The sequence below is a fragment of the Musca autumnalis genome, unplaced genomic scaffold (assembly GCF_047663935.1).
Source record: "Musca autumnalis isolate F117 unplaced genomic scaffold, ASM4766393v1 scaffold_1, whole genome shotgun sequence".
NCBI lineage: Eukaryota > Metazoa > Arthropoda > Insecta > Diptera > Muscidae > Musca > Musca autumnalis.
This window is the reverse complement of record NW_027411644.1, coordinates 111,015,898-111,030,237: the sequence shown is the minus strand read 5'-3', so window position 1 is coordinate 111,030,237 and position 14,340 is coordinate 111,015,898. Positions and strand designations below refer to the sequence as shown.

Below are 14,340 nucleotides of genomic sequence, written 5' to 3'. Positions count from 1 at the left end.
CATATGATTTTTTTTTTTAATTTATTGAAATTCTTAAATTCATGGCCTATTTCTCTAAGACGATTCGAATTCAAATTCGTTCGAATTACTACCCAACTCCTGTTGTTGCAGGAAATGTTTGTTTGATTGAAAATAAAAACAATTGGTCTGTTCCAGAACTGCAAGAATCTACTAATTTTTACTATTTTTTCCGATAACATAAAGAAAATAATGTTATCGTAGTAAAAAATAGTAGCTTCTTGCAGGTTTTGGAACAGAGCAAATAAAATCATATCGGTTTGAGCATTAATTTTGGGAAACAATGGGGTTGTGTTCCGACCCTATATACATATTTATTTTAAGCTAAAATACCCAACCACTTTTTTAAATATGATATATCCTGCAAACTGATGATCACGCCCACTCTTTTCAATACATTATACTTTCAACACTACTGAACTTAATTTCATGAAATTTTCAGAAAATGTCCAGGAATGTTCTATAGTGAAAACGCTCTCTATCTTTGTTGTTGAATTTCGGAGGGCTCTATTGTTTTAAAATCCGTGTATGCTCATGAACGCATCGGTTTGCAATTGAATTTGCGAAGCAACGGTGGTTGTGTCTCTATCTTAGTTATTGTCCGAATATATAATGCGCGCCAGCCAGACAGACGGGATCTTGGAATCTAAAATCATTACTTCGATGCCACATAGTAACATCGAATCATTTCTTCCATTTTTGTTGGAGCAGCATCTTCGGGTTATTATTTATTTATTTTTTTATTTATTTACATTTTTTTTATTTATTTACTATCCCGCTTAAATCTCTCTTATATTTACGAGTATAATACAAACTACGTTTGCTGAATAAACATAACGCAAATGAGAAACGTTTAACAGTTTTCAGCCTTTTCTACACAAATATTCGCAAACCTGGAGATTTACCTTTGTTATTGGACCAATAAAAAGCTTGTTGCTTAGCTTTGTGTTGCTGAATGATGGCTTTGTTGTTGCCCCAACAATAAGTAAATAAGCTTTTTGTTAACCATAATCGATCGCTGTTGCTGGATTTTGTGGCTAATACTTTCATAGGTTTTAAATATTAGGCAATGTTGAACGTTTAAGACAGATATCAATCTCGGCTCAATGCGAACGGTTGTGAAAATTAACGCACAAAAATTATCAAATAAATAAATACAAAAAAATCAAATAATTTAAAATAATAAAAAGGATAAAAAAACTGTGATATTTGCGATATTAAAAATATTTTTCGAATTAAAAATATTGAAAATAAATAAAATCAACAGCAAAATGTGGAAAATTGCATTGTGTTTAGTTGCTTTTCAAGTGATCTTGGCCCAAGAAGCTGGAGAAATTCGTAAGTGTTGTTGTTATAAATGTGATAAGAGAAGGAAGTGTATTAAAAAAAATAGATGACTAGCCTGGCACTATAAAAACAAAAAAGTGTCTAAAACATGGTAACGCTAAACTCAAAGTGAAAATTGTTGTTTTACAGAAAAATTTACTGTATATGGTGACTGCATAATATTTTCAGTTAATAATATATGGTTGTAGCGTATTTCAGATTATTATTGAAAAACTTTGCATTAAAAAGGAGATTCTCTAATGTTAAGTGAAAAACTGAAAGTTTTCGAATTACCTATGAAAATAGCGTATATTACGCTGTCATCATCCTGTTTGTTTAAACTAAAAAAATAGCATGTCTACAATGTCCTGAAATAGTTCTGCAGGGACAAAATGTTTCTAATAAAAATGATTAAGAACAATAAAAAACGTGAAAACGGTGGAAATTGATTGGATTTTAGCTATGTTTGTTGACCAAACTACTTTTATTTTCACGTTTGGGGTTCCCAGTGGTTACAATACATCTGCACCAAAAACCGTCAACATAGGTCCACGTTTTGGTACCGCCTCCATATAACGGTCCCTTCCGATTTCCGCCATTTTGAGGATTGCTGCTACATTTTGTGACCGAACTACCTGTAATTTGATAGTCGAGGTTCCTAGTGATAACAAAACAACTCCACCAAAAACTGTCAACATATGTCCATCTTTTGGTATAGCACCCATATAATAGTACCTCTTGATTTTCGGTATTTTGAGGATTTTAGTAATAATTTCAACCGAACTATTTGTAATTCGTTCCCAGTGGTTATAAAACATCTCCGCCAAAAACTGTCAACATAGGCCAATGTTTTACTATAGCCCCCATATAACGGTATCTCCTGATTATCGGTATTTTGAGGATTTTAGCTGCATTTTGTTACCGAACTACCTGTAATTTGACAATAGTGGTTCCAAGTGATAACAAGACATCTCCACCGAAAACTGTCGACATGTTTTGGTATAGCCTCTATATAACGGTACCTCCTAAGATTGTGGACATGATAGAAAATAATTATTACATTTTAGTTCAGAATATTTTATGTTGGAGGGTATCTCCCCTATATCTGTTGAACGGAGCAACAGATTTTTTCCAAACTTTGTATCTCCTAATATTTTATCCAAATGTCGGTCTTCTCCTTAGGTTACCTCCCCCATCGAAGTTCAAAATATTTGTTTAGGTGCAGTTTAGGGTCTGCACACAGATCTTTTGGAAATTTCTACCTTGTGGTCCGGTTGACAGGGATATTATGTTTTTCGTTGGCAAGTTCATGTTTCCTGAGATAGTCGCTCAAAACTTCTAACAAGCCGACACCAAAGGTTCCACAAAATGTCTAATTGTCGAAGTTTAACAAATGTCAGCCGCCTCAGAAATTGTATTTTGATATAGAATTGTCTATTTTTCACGTGTCTTTTATAATCCCTTTTGCTCATACTTGTTGTTGTTAAAATTATATACCCTATAAGTTTAATCACTCGTTAAATTCACGACATTTTATGAATTCATAACAAAAACACTTTTTCATGAACCGTCATAATTTGTTTACATCAAACAAATAAGAAAATGAGATAGATGCTTATGCGTACTTTACACGATATGTTTTTTTCATATGAGTTGTCAGTTTGCATATACATTATGTATGGGAGAAGTGACAACTCATATGTAAAAAACATACCGTGTAAAGTACCCATTAGTTGGACTATCAGCTGTTATTATAAACAATGCTTCTTCTTATTAAGGTAAAAGTATCAGTTGTTGACAAAGTGTTGACTTTGTCACCATAATAGTAGACAAAATGTTGACATGTCGACACATGATCCCATGCTTCCTACAGGGTAATTTCAGGCATGCATTGATCTCATCGATAGCTTCGTATCGTGGTATAATTGTCAAGAAATGCATGTCAGCGTTTCTTCCATCAATTGACTTCATAACCATATTGTACACTTTATTTTTCTTGTTGTGCGTTAATTTAGATGTTGACGTAGTTCAGTCGGTCGATAAGTTCGACGATTTGTCATTACAAACTGTGTCTTTTTATTACCCACTGCTTCCATGCAGCTTCCTGATCATTCATAAACTTATAAGCTATCATTATGTAAAAACGCTGGTGTAAATGTAACATAATTTGTATATGTATATATTTGAGCGGAAGCACCTTTTAGTCAATGAATCCATCGGCGCCATCAGTAAAAGATTTACAAATTATCAATCATAAATCATATTCTTAATCAATACCTAACACGATTTAATGAAATAATTAATACAAATTGTTGGTCTAGGTCTCTCGGTACATTGTCATGGACCAAAATAATTAGCTTTAATTAAAAAAAAAAAAAAAAACATTTCATTTCCGCATATTTTGAGAAGAAGTACGAAAACGCATAACAAAACTAATTTGCAATATTACGGTATTTTTTTGATTTACCCACGGCTGACCTACCGGTTTTTAGACAAAAACATTCCATTCATAATGACACTACACATGCAGCAGGACCGGCCACCTACAATACCAACAGCGTATGCTGCTACTACACATTTTGCTTTACTTTTTTCTTTCGTTCGCTTCTGTTTAAGTCCGCATCTTTGATGAACTTGACCTTGACTTTGTCTTTGGCTAAAAGCGACTTTGAACTGTATATTTACTCGCTGTGTCTTTCTAATGCCTTTGGCTGTTTGTGTTATACCAAATGTTAACAAAATAAAGGGGTATGAAGTAAAAAGAAAACAAAAGTGAGAAGAAGCCACGAAACACAAATCAAAATCAAAACAAATAATGAAAAACGTTTCGTTTGTATGCACTATGATGTGAATGAGTGATATGTATGTAGATACATATTTGCTTAACTGGTGTAGTCTAGCCAATGTCTCAAAGTACGAATCGATCTGTTTGCTACTGCTAATTAATTAGCCGAAGTTTATTTATTTTGGACCAAATGTGTGACGAAGAAACAACTTCCGCATGGTAGTGATTTACAATTTCAAATGTTCAATTGAATACATTAGGGTAGAATGCATAAATGTGAATAAAAAATAATACATTATTTTTGAAAATAAATTGAGAAATTGAGCAACATCTTGCACAATGATCAAAAATGAAATTAATCCTTCGAGAGTTATCGTGTCCACCAATTAGTAAACGGCTTTCTTTTGTTTGGAATCTATCGCACAAGTTATAAGTTTTTGTTGTTGCAACATTTGCTCTGTTCCTTTACGTACCTGAGGTTACCATTTCTTACCATGTTTAACCTGTAAAGCGTTCCTTTACTTTAAAAAGCATACAATTTATATGAGAGCAGTTCACCACTTTTACCACTTTTTGCCATTGTTAACATTCTTAAAAGTAAAGGAACAGACCAATTATGTGTGTTTCGCACTTTTTTAATGGTACGGAAACGGAAAAATGGACAAATCGTAAAGAAAACTGGAACAAATGTATAATTAAATTTGTCATTCCGTTTGTAACAATTCGAAATATAGTTGATATAACCATGTCCGTCTGTCCGTCCGTCCGTCTGTTGAAATCAAGATACAGCTCGCATTTTTGAAGATAGAGCTTTGTAATTTGGTATCGAAGTTTCTATTACTCCTATTATGTTTAGTAATGCAAATGGGCTATATCGTTTTGTTATAGTCCCCATATAACGGTACCGCCAGATTTTCGGTTTTTTGAGGGTTTTAGCCTCATTACCATATCGAAACAGCTAGAATTTGGTAGTTAGTCTTCGTTGGGCGTATAGAACGGTATTTTGATAATTGTGGCTCCAATATTCCTCCGAAATGTCTGAAAACTGATATTTAGTCTTCGTTGGGGGTATAAAACCTCCCCCCAGATATTTGTCGGTACAGGTCCAAGCCTTAACACAGCCACTATAGAACGGTGCCTCCCGATTTTCGGTATTTTTATGGTTGTGGCCACTATAATCCACCAAAATAGCTGAAATTTGGTATTTAAACTTCATTTGGAGTATAAAACTTTACACATGAAATTTGTCGGTAGAGGTCCACGTCTTAATACAGCCCCCATAGGACGATATCTCCAGATTTTCAGTATTTTGAAATTTGTGCTCTCAATATTCCTCCGAAATGGGTCAAATTTGGTATTTAGTCTTCATTTGGGGTATAAAATTTTACGTATGTCGGTATGGGTCCACGCCTTCATATAGCCCCCATAGAACGTTATCTTCCGAATTTCAGTATTTTGAAGGTAGTGCCAATTTTTCTCCGAAATGGCAGAAATTCGGTATTTCGTCTTCGTTGTGGGTATTCAACTCTCCCCTCTAAATTTGTCGGTATAGGCCTACGTCTTCATATAGCCCCCATAGAACGGTCCCTCCCGATTTTCGGTATTTTGAGGGTTGTGGCCACAATAAACCACCGAAATGGCTTAAATTTGGTATTTCGTCTTTGTTGGGGGTATTCAAATTTCCCCCCTAATTTTGTAGGTAAAGGTCCACGGCTTCACATAGCCCCCATAGAACGGTACCTCACGATTTTCGTAATTCTGAAGGTTGTGACGTCCATATCCCACCGAAATGACTGAAATTTGTTATTTAGTCTTCCATGGGGTTATAAAGTATTCCAGAAATGAATTATCAGTATAGGTATACGTCTCCCTACATCCGCGTACTGCTTGATTTTTGGTATTTTGAAGGTTAGTCCCATTGTTTGACCGAATTATCATAAACAAAAGGTTAATTTTACTTCAATATAACTCGTGGGGGAGGATATAAAAAGTTCGGCCCGGTCGAACTTAACGCCGTTCTTGCTTGTTGTTTAAAGAGAAGTGAACGTTTTAAAACTTTTTTGTGTACGAGATCGGTTTTTTCGGGTAAAATGTGTAAAAGTGCTAAAAATCGTAAAAACTTTTTAGTTCTGGAACGAAGCTACCCAGCAAAAAAGTTTGGAAGTAGTGCAGTGCAGAATTATGATTTCAATACATTCTTCGATGCAGTCCACACGGAGTTTTGAAAAATGCACTCGATACATTTTAGAAGCACTCGCTTATAGATCCCTAGCCGAGCAAGCCAAGTTTTTGATCCCTACAGTCGCAGTCTTTTTTTCTGAACACAACAGAGAGTGTCTAAAATTATAAGAATTTGTTTAAAAAAAATTAAATACAAACTAAAGATACGAACATTGCTGTAATTCACGAGACACAAATTATTTTTGAAGTGCAGTTAGTCTTTGTGGAAATCTGAACTGGAGTCGGAGGAAAAATGAAAAACCATTTGGATCATGAAGCAATATCAGTTGCGGTGTCAGAGGAAGTAAACTCAGTTATGATCAAATTTAATGGAGAGTTTTTATAATTTGTATTAGAGTAATAAAGTTAATATTCTTGTTTACACGAATAAGCAATGTATTTTATTTATTTCGGGATATTTGCAATGGCTTGCATTTTATAGCATCTTTAGACTACATTTAAATTCAATCCAAAACACTACATCAAAGGCTGTGATTTGGATCGAAAATGGAGTGCATCCTAGCTGTGTGCCGTGGAAGCAAAATGGAGTGCATCCTAGCTGCGCGCTCTCTTGTAAAATTCATAGGAAAAGATGTACTCCAGGGGCAATTGTTCTAGTGATTTAACTGCATCCGCGGATGCAAACTTTTTGCTGGGTACTATTTGATATGTTTGTATGCAGTGTGTCGTGTGTGGCTGAGCTGTGCCGCATGCTGGGCAGATGTTTTACACGGTGTCATCGATCATTGCCTGTAGGAATTCAGACGGCGGCACAATCCCAAGCATACTTGAGCCAATCTACTCTGGTTTGTCGTGGTAGCTGACGCTCCTCAGCTGCGATAGATAGTGTATGTTCTCCGAGGACCGCATTCACACGATAGTTGTTTACGGTCGGCTTGTTGTTCTTGATCGGCTTGTTGTTGTAGGGGTTCTCTCTTGAAACGTTTAACCTTTCTTTCTAGATCATGAAGATCCCATCTGATATGCCTGGATAGGGGGTTCTATCCACTATATGGTGATTAGTATGGCTCTCACCGTAACACCGGAGCAAGTACTGCAACGAAAGCATGTCATTGTGTTGCTGTACTGGAAGAATCTTTGTCTCCTTATGTAGATGGTCCACTGAAGACTAGTGTTGGGCAATCTCGTTCATTGAGCGGATCGATCTTTTTCATTCCGTTCACCAAAAAGATCCGGGTCGTTAACTTCGTTCGTTGGCTCTCTTTTTCGTTCAACAATACATTTGACTGTATTATTTTCTTTTGAAGTCGTTCGTTCTCTGTTGCATATGACTCCGTCGTTCTTTTTACCGAATCGTTCTTTTGAAAATGTTCGTTCACGAATGACACAACTGTTGTGTTACTTGCTTGTTTGTGTGCTAATGGGGGTGGTTTTGTTTCTGAACGTAGTGGTGGTGGTTTTGATATGAAAGAACCAGATGAACGAATGATGCAAAAGAAAGATATGATCGATATGCAGGGATGCCAGATTTGCCGATTTATCGGCATTTTGCCGATTTTTAGTCCAAAAAAATAGAAATGCCGATTTGCCGATTTTTACCCCTAAAATGCCGATTTTTACTTAAGGCACATAAAATTTGCGTTTTTTATGAAAATTGTGATTTGGTACAATAACAAAGACAACTATACATAAATCTATATTGTCTTAATGAGTAAGAGAGATAGATACATAGATATAGATAAAATGTTTCAAAGTGAATCTACTGAACTAGATATTCTGTACATGGAAATGGAAAGATTACTTAAACTGATTATGAGTAATTTTGTCAAGAGTAGTTTGATTAATAATGATAACATTTTTTAACAGATTATAAAAACAGTTTGAATTTCCTTGATTGCCCAAACGTGTACTTGGGTATATACGTCAGGGAAATTGTTCAAAAAACGAAATTGTCGAAAAGTGAGTTAGTAGAAATAATTAAAAACTGCACAAACTTTTACATTGAACTTTGTGGTCAGATTTTGAAGCCCTTTGATTTTGAAAACAAATTTATGCGCCTAGCTCCCACAAATCCAAGTTTTATAATAAATGGCACAGATGATTCATTTCGACATTATAAAGGACGAAAGCTTTATAAACATAAAGAAAACCAAGACTTGGACTCAGAATTACACGAACTTTCAACTCTTGATTTTCCAAAATTTGTTTAAAGATAAAAAATTAGAGTTGCTAGAGTTTTGGAAAACATTATGTGACAATTCTGAACCATTTTTTCCTATTTTGTCCAAATTTATTAAACATATTTTAGTCTTGCCACATTCTTCAGAAAATGTGGAAAGAGTTTTTAGCCAAGTGAATTTAAATAAAAACAAATGTCGTAATCGATTACTTAGGGACTCGATGGAAAGAATATAGAAATATTTATTAACGGAATTGAATTTATTTGTAAAGCAACATTTCAAAATTCCAATACAGAAACAATCACCTTATTAATTAACCTCTTAAGACAATTTTTGTATAAGTTTTGTTTAGCTTGACTGAATTGAATATATATTGATCTCGCGTACTTATAAATATATACTACATATGTATTTGGTAAAACCATTTATGTATATTCATGCATATTTTGAATTGTTGCCTTGTTTTATGATTTTTTAATTGTTTATTGTACTTAAAATGTTATGTTTTTAACTTATACTTATTAAATAAAGCGATAATTTGAACTGAAATAAATGTTTTTTAATTTGCCGATTTTTTGCCCATTTTGAAAATTTTTTTGCCGATTTTGCCGATTTTGGCACCCGAAAAGTGCCGATTTTCGACCAAACTTATCTGGCATCCCTGTCGATATGTGCTACTGAATGAGGTGAGTTACTGAGCGAGAGTAGCTCTCTGAATCATTGTTTGTTTTGTGTGGAAATTTATGCTGATTGCGCTAACGCAGCGTTTGTTTTGAGTTTGACTGCAAAACCAATGCTGTTAATTTTGTAAGCAGCATTGACTCGTCCATCGGGGATCTAATGAACGATATAAAAGAATGAGCTGGATACAAATCCGTTCGTTCTTTTCACGGAATCGTTCCTTTGAGCCGGTTCGTTCATGAACGACACAACTCTACTGAAGACATGAGGAGGCAGTTCTCACGGCGCCACGGCCATCGACAAGGTTTCTTTATCTGTACCCCAAGTGCTGTCAGCTAGGGACTTGAGGACCTTGTTCCTACATCTCAGCTTGTCGTAGATAGCTGTGGCATGCGCGGACAACATCAACATGCTGTCGAATGTTACTTTTAGAGTTTTGGGGTCGTTTGTGGCCGGAATTCTGCTACCATCGACCATGACATTCAATATTCTCATCTCTGCGTCCCTGTGGTGAACAGAGTGGCCGTCGATTTAGTAGCGTATATTTGCATATTCCTCTCAAGGAAAATGGTGGTGATATCAGTCAAATAGAAATTTAGCCTTTCACAAATGACATCAGGGAATTTTGCGATATCAATGCCGTCTGGAGTGGGCGGAATACAGGAAGAGCTTAAACAGTTGCGGAGATTTCATCCCACCTTAGGGAACACCCTAGTTCACTCTACGGACTTGGAATTCTTGTTCCTGAATTAAACGTACGACTGACGTCCACACATATAATTGATTATCCAACGTTTCAAACTTAGCAGGAGGGTTGTCTGTTCGATGTCCTCAAACAGCGTGGAGTGCTTGATAGTATCAAAAGCTTTTTATAAGTCGAGCGGCACCAACACTGTCCTATATCTGGTTGAGTTACGGATTGGTGCAAATTTTGCACATCGTATTATTCCTTCCATATGTATATACATCGTGTTCGAATATGGACTATTTCGGTCCACTCCTTCGGGTACCTCCCACACAAAATTCGGATAAAGTGAAGTTTAAGAGCTCCTCCCGCATCGTTACAATTATTTTTCAGTTGGTTGTTCTAGCGGCCGCATTTACAACGGTACAATTTTTTCCAGAGTAAGTTAATACGTCCTGAGATAATGACCCAAAAGCTCCAAAACCCTACCGGCATATACAAAAATGGCTATTGTGCAAAATAACGTAATTTTATGTTTCGAGTCCTTTATGAAGAAGTTTGGTTACTAAAAATGTTTGGTATATGTCAATGATTTGTTATAGCCCCACATTACGGTACATACATATTTTAAAGCAAACTCGGGATACAAATTAAATATATTTTATGTACGGCATAATTATTGTGCTTGGTTTGGATCTCCGTCAGCACAGCTGGCTGATACTTTTTTACTTGTTTTTTATGTTTTTCATACATTAATGTATTTTGATATTATTACACTGTGAACCGAAAATTTGGGTCAGAGATAATTCCTTTTGGGAATGAAAGCGCTTGGTGAGTGTATTAAGAATCCCGAGGGACAGATCCGCCGTGAGTAGAACTTCCAAGTTATGGCGTGATGAAATTTCTGCTGAAGACCCTGCCAGGAATCTAGAGCATTTCGATGTTCTATCTCGCTTAATTCAAAGTCTTTTTTATTTTTACAATTTAATTTCAGATGCCTTACAGAGTCTTCAACAGAAACTTCATAACGCCATAACTCAGAAGTTCGACTCACGTCGGATCTGTCCTTCGGGATTCTTAATATACTCACCAAGGGCTTTCATCCCCAAGAGAAATTATCTCTGTCCCAGATTTTCACCTCCATTTTGTGTCACAGGGTTATTTAAAGAAAACAAAGTAAAAACAATACATATTTTTTTGCTGACTTCAAATAACTAATGTGAAACATTGAAACACGCTAATGTACTTTTTTTCGTCATTTTGCACATCTATGCTTTTAGTAACCTACAAACATTAATAATTATCATGTAGAAGAAACCCGGTCTACTCCTTGTAAGCTCTATTCGTGATTTATTATATACAATACCTATAACTGTCATACATTTAGGTGCCAGTGTTAATTAGAGGTGTCTATAGACACCTTATAATTCGTACTATTGGTCCATTGAACAAATTATCTGTACTCTTCATTGTAAAAGTTAACGATATCAATAAAACATTTAAAAATTTCGTAAATTACGTTTTATGTCATAAATTGTGTTCGAAATTTAGCATTCTTCAAAATTTTGCTAATTTGTCCAAGGCAATATCTTTATAAAGTGTTGTTTTTAACCTTCGCTCATTAACAGTGTTGTTATTTTACGTTAAAACAGCCTAAAATGAAACAAACACATCTGAACTAATGACTTGATTGAATGCTGATGATACATTTATGTCAACATTTAAATCTTGGCCGAACAACTGATTCCATTATTTAACCTAACCTTACGGGAATTTATTTATTTAAGTTTTTTATTATTACAATTTATTAAGAAAATTAACAGATAATCTTGTTGGGATTTCCACTATTATTAACTAAATATTTACGAAATTGTTTACTTCAACACTTCTGACTTTCTATATATTTGGTGTTTGAGGTTTAGTGTAATGTTTCTGCTGTTAAAAGTGCTAATCGAGGTTGATTGAAAGTGAAATTAATCATTATTTACATACAGTGCTGCTGAAATCATATGCAGCTAGGATGTCTATTTAAAGTCTATGATGTTCCGTTTTAAACACAAAAAAATACTCCAGACTTAAAGCACACAAAAAATATTTTTCTAGCTTTTTGCGAAATGATTTTCTGATCCTTTTTCCGATAGTACTATGAAAAATAGGCTTTTATTTTGGGTCATCAAGATAGAACAGAAATTTGATTTTCGCAAATTGTTGAAGATATTAAAGCCGATTTTCTTTCAGTCGATCAAGGAAGGTTTTTTAATAATTTCCACCAAAGAAAACCTCCAAATATTTTCGCGGGCACCGAGGGCTTAAATTGATAGATAACTGAAACATCTCAGAATATCAGTAGTAGTCGCGCAGTTATGTCATATTTCTTTACAATAAGATAAAATATGACACAGACAACCTCAACGGATGCCGATAAAATGGAAAATTAAAAAAAACTATGAAAACCGTCAAAATTTGCGAGCAAGTCTGCCGTTTAAAGGTTTGGAAATATGCATATAGAGAAAGGTAATTTGATATGAAAACCACCGCTATTTTAATACGCTGAGATGTTTCTATTACTCCTAGGATGTTTGAAACTGAAAATGGGTTATATCAGTCGCCATTTTGATGTAGCCCCATAGAAACGTAAATCCCGATTTTGGGATTATTTAAATGACTATAATTTCGTTTTTAGTCTGTGTTGGAGGCTTAAAACATTTCTGCAGAGAATTATTGGTATAAACCGCGTTTTGATATAGCCCCCATAAAGCGGTACTTCTAGATTTCCCGTTTTTTGAAGGTTTTACCCTCATCATCTCACCGACATTTCGACAAAGAATTGTCGTTATAGATCAATGATGAACACGAAGAGAGCATTTGTGTAGTGAATCGTACGAAAACGTAAAAGCGAGTGCTCATCGTTTTCATCTATGTTATAGATGTACGTTTTTATGTCTCACAAATGCATTTTCCAAAAACATAAAATAATAGTGTGAAATTTTGCTTATAGACGGCTAAACAATTTACTGGAATAGATAACAGCAATGTAAATCGCTTTTGTTTTTTGGCTAAAATGTGTTTCTTTAATTACACTGTGCAACATTTTGGTGATCTTGTGCAAACAATTCGAACTGAGGATTTTTTGAAAGTACAGACCCAAACGACAAGAAACCCTAGTTGGGTTTTGTTGTGTCGGATCCAGCTTGGATTTTATAGCCCCATATAAACATGGTTAAATATTGACTTTTTGAAGAAATTCGGGTCTATATCTCTGAAACCAATGCTAATCTTCTTCTAACCTCTGAAGCAACTCGGGGCCATATCTCTGAAACCAATGCTAATCTTCTTCTAACCTCTGCAGCAAATTTGTAGATAAGGACAAGAATAAAATATTTAGAGAAATAATGAACTCGAAAAACTACATTTATTGCCTAAAATTTCAAAATATGTGCAAAAATGAAACAATTTTTATATATTTCGAACCGTATCTCCAAAACCGTTAATTTTTTCTGAATATTTTTTTTTTTTTTGGAAAAATATTCCCTGGAGTGTAATACACAACTCTTCAGAACATGTCATTGTTGTAAAATGCCTCTATCTCGTTGTTTTCAGTACATTTTTCAACGACGATTTAATAAAAATGTCAATAAAGTAGTGAAATCCGAAATGCGATAATAAACTGTTGGTGTGAACTGTGTTTGAAATCCGTGTTGTAAAAGTTATGATGCAAAATACCGCTGAAACAACATGAAGTAAGCATTTTAGAGTTTCAGAATGTTCTAAAGAATTGTTGAGAACTTTATTTGGAAGATTTTTGCAAAGGGTTACTTGGTTCAACTCCCAATAATTTCGCCGATACTGACCAGAATTTCAGCAATTATGTAAAATTTTCTATATTTTATAGATTTTGATGCCCTACATGGAGTTTTTCTTATGTGGTTTTTTCAAAAGATAACTTTATATAACTTTGAATTTAACATAATGTTATAATACGATATGGTGATATAACATTTGTTTCTTTTATACATTTTTACGTATTTAACCGAATTTACCGATCCAATTGACATAGAATTATTCTTGAGTAGATCCTTGAATTCATAAATTTCGTTTCTGATACCATTACATGAAATGTTCCTCCTTGGTTGCGATTTTGAATTAACTGCAACCTGTTAAGGGTAATGTACGGACACATTTTGCCCGTATGGTATATACACTCCTCGTTAGCATAAATGCTGAGGGTATAATCACATGATAGATCCAGCCGTTTGAGTATCTCTTTTCTTTTTCTATGGAACATTTCATTTATTTTTGTCTCTTCTTATATTTTCAGCTGAATACATCAAACCATGCAGACGAGATGATCCGGAATTACTGAAATGTTTTATGAATTCTTTGGAACATTTAAAACCTTATCTGGCAAAGGGTATACCAGAAATTGAGGTATGTTGAAAATATTTTAGATTCACTTTGACAGTTTTGTGGAGATGTGTATTACT

At 34.6% G+C, this 14,340-nt stretch overlaps 1 protein-coding gene across 1 annotated transcript in view; it reads left to right on the top strand.

Moving 5' to 3' along the window:
• The first annotated feature begins 1,058 nt into the window (after positions 1-1,058).
• Jhbp1 (Juvenile hormone binding protein 1) overlaps positions 1,059-14,340 on the top strand; it is a 33,674-nt gene continuing 20,392 nt past the window's right edge. The window contains exons 1-2 of the mRNA XM_073988436.1: positions 1,059-1,356; positions 14,175-14,284. Coding sequence (XP_073844537.1) covers positions 1,290-1,356; positions 14,175-14,284 — 177 coding nt within the window. The 5' untranslated portion in view covers positions 1,059-1,289. The remainder of the gene's footprint in view (positions 1,357-14,174; positions 14,285-14,340) is intronic.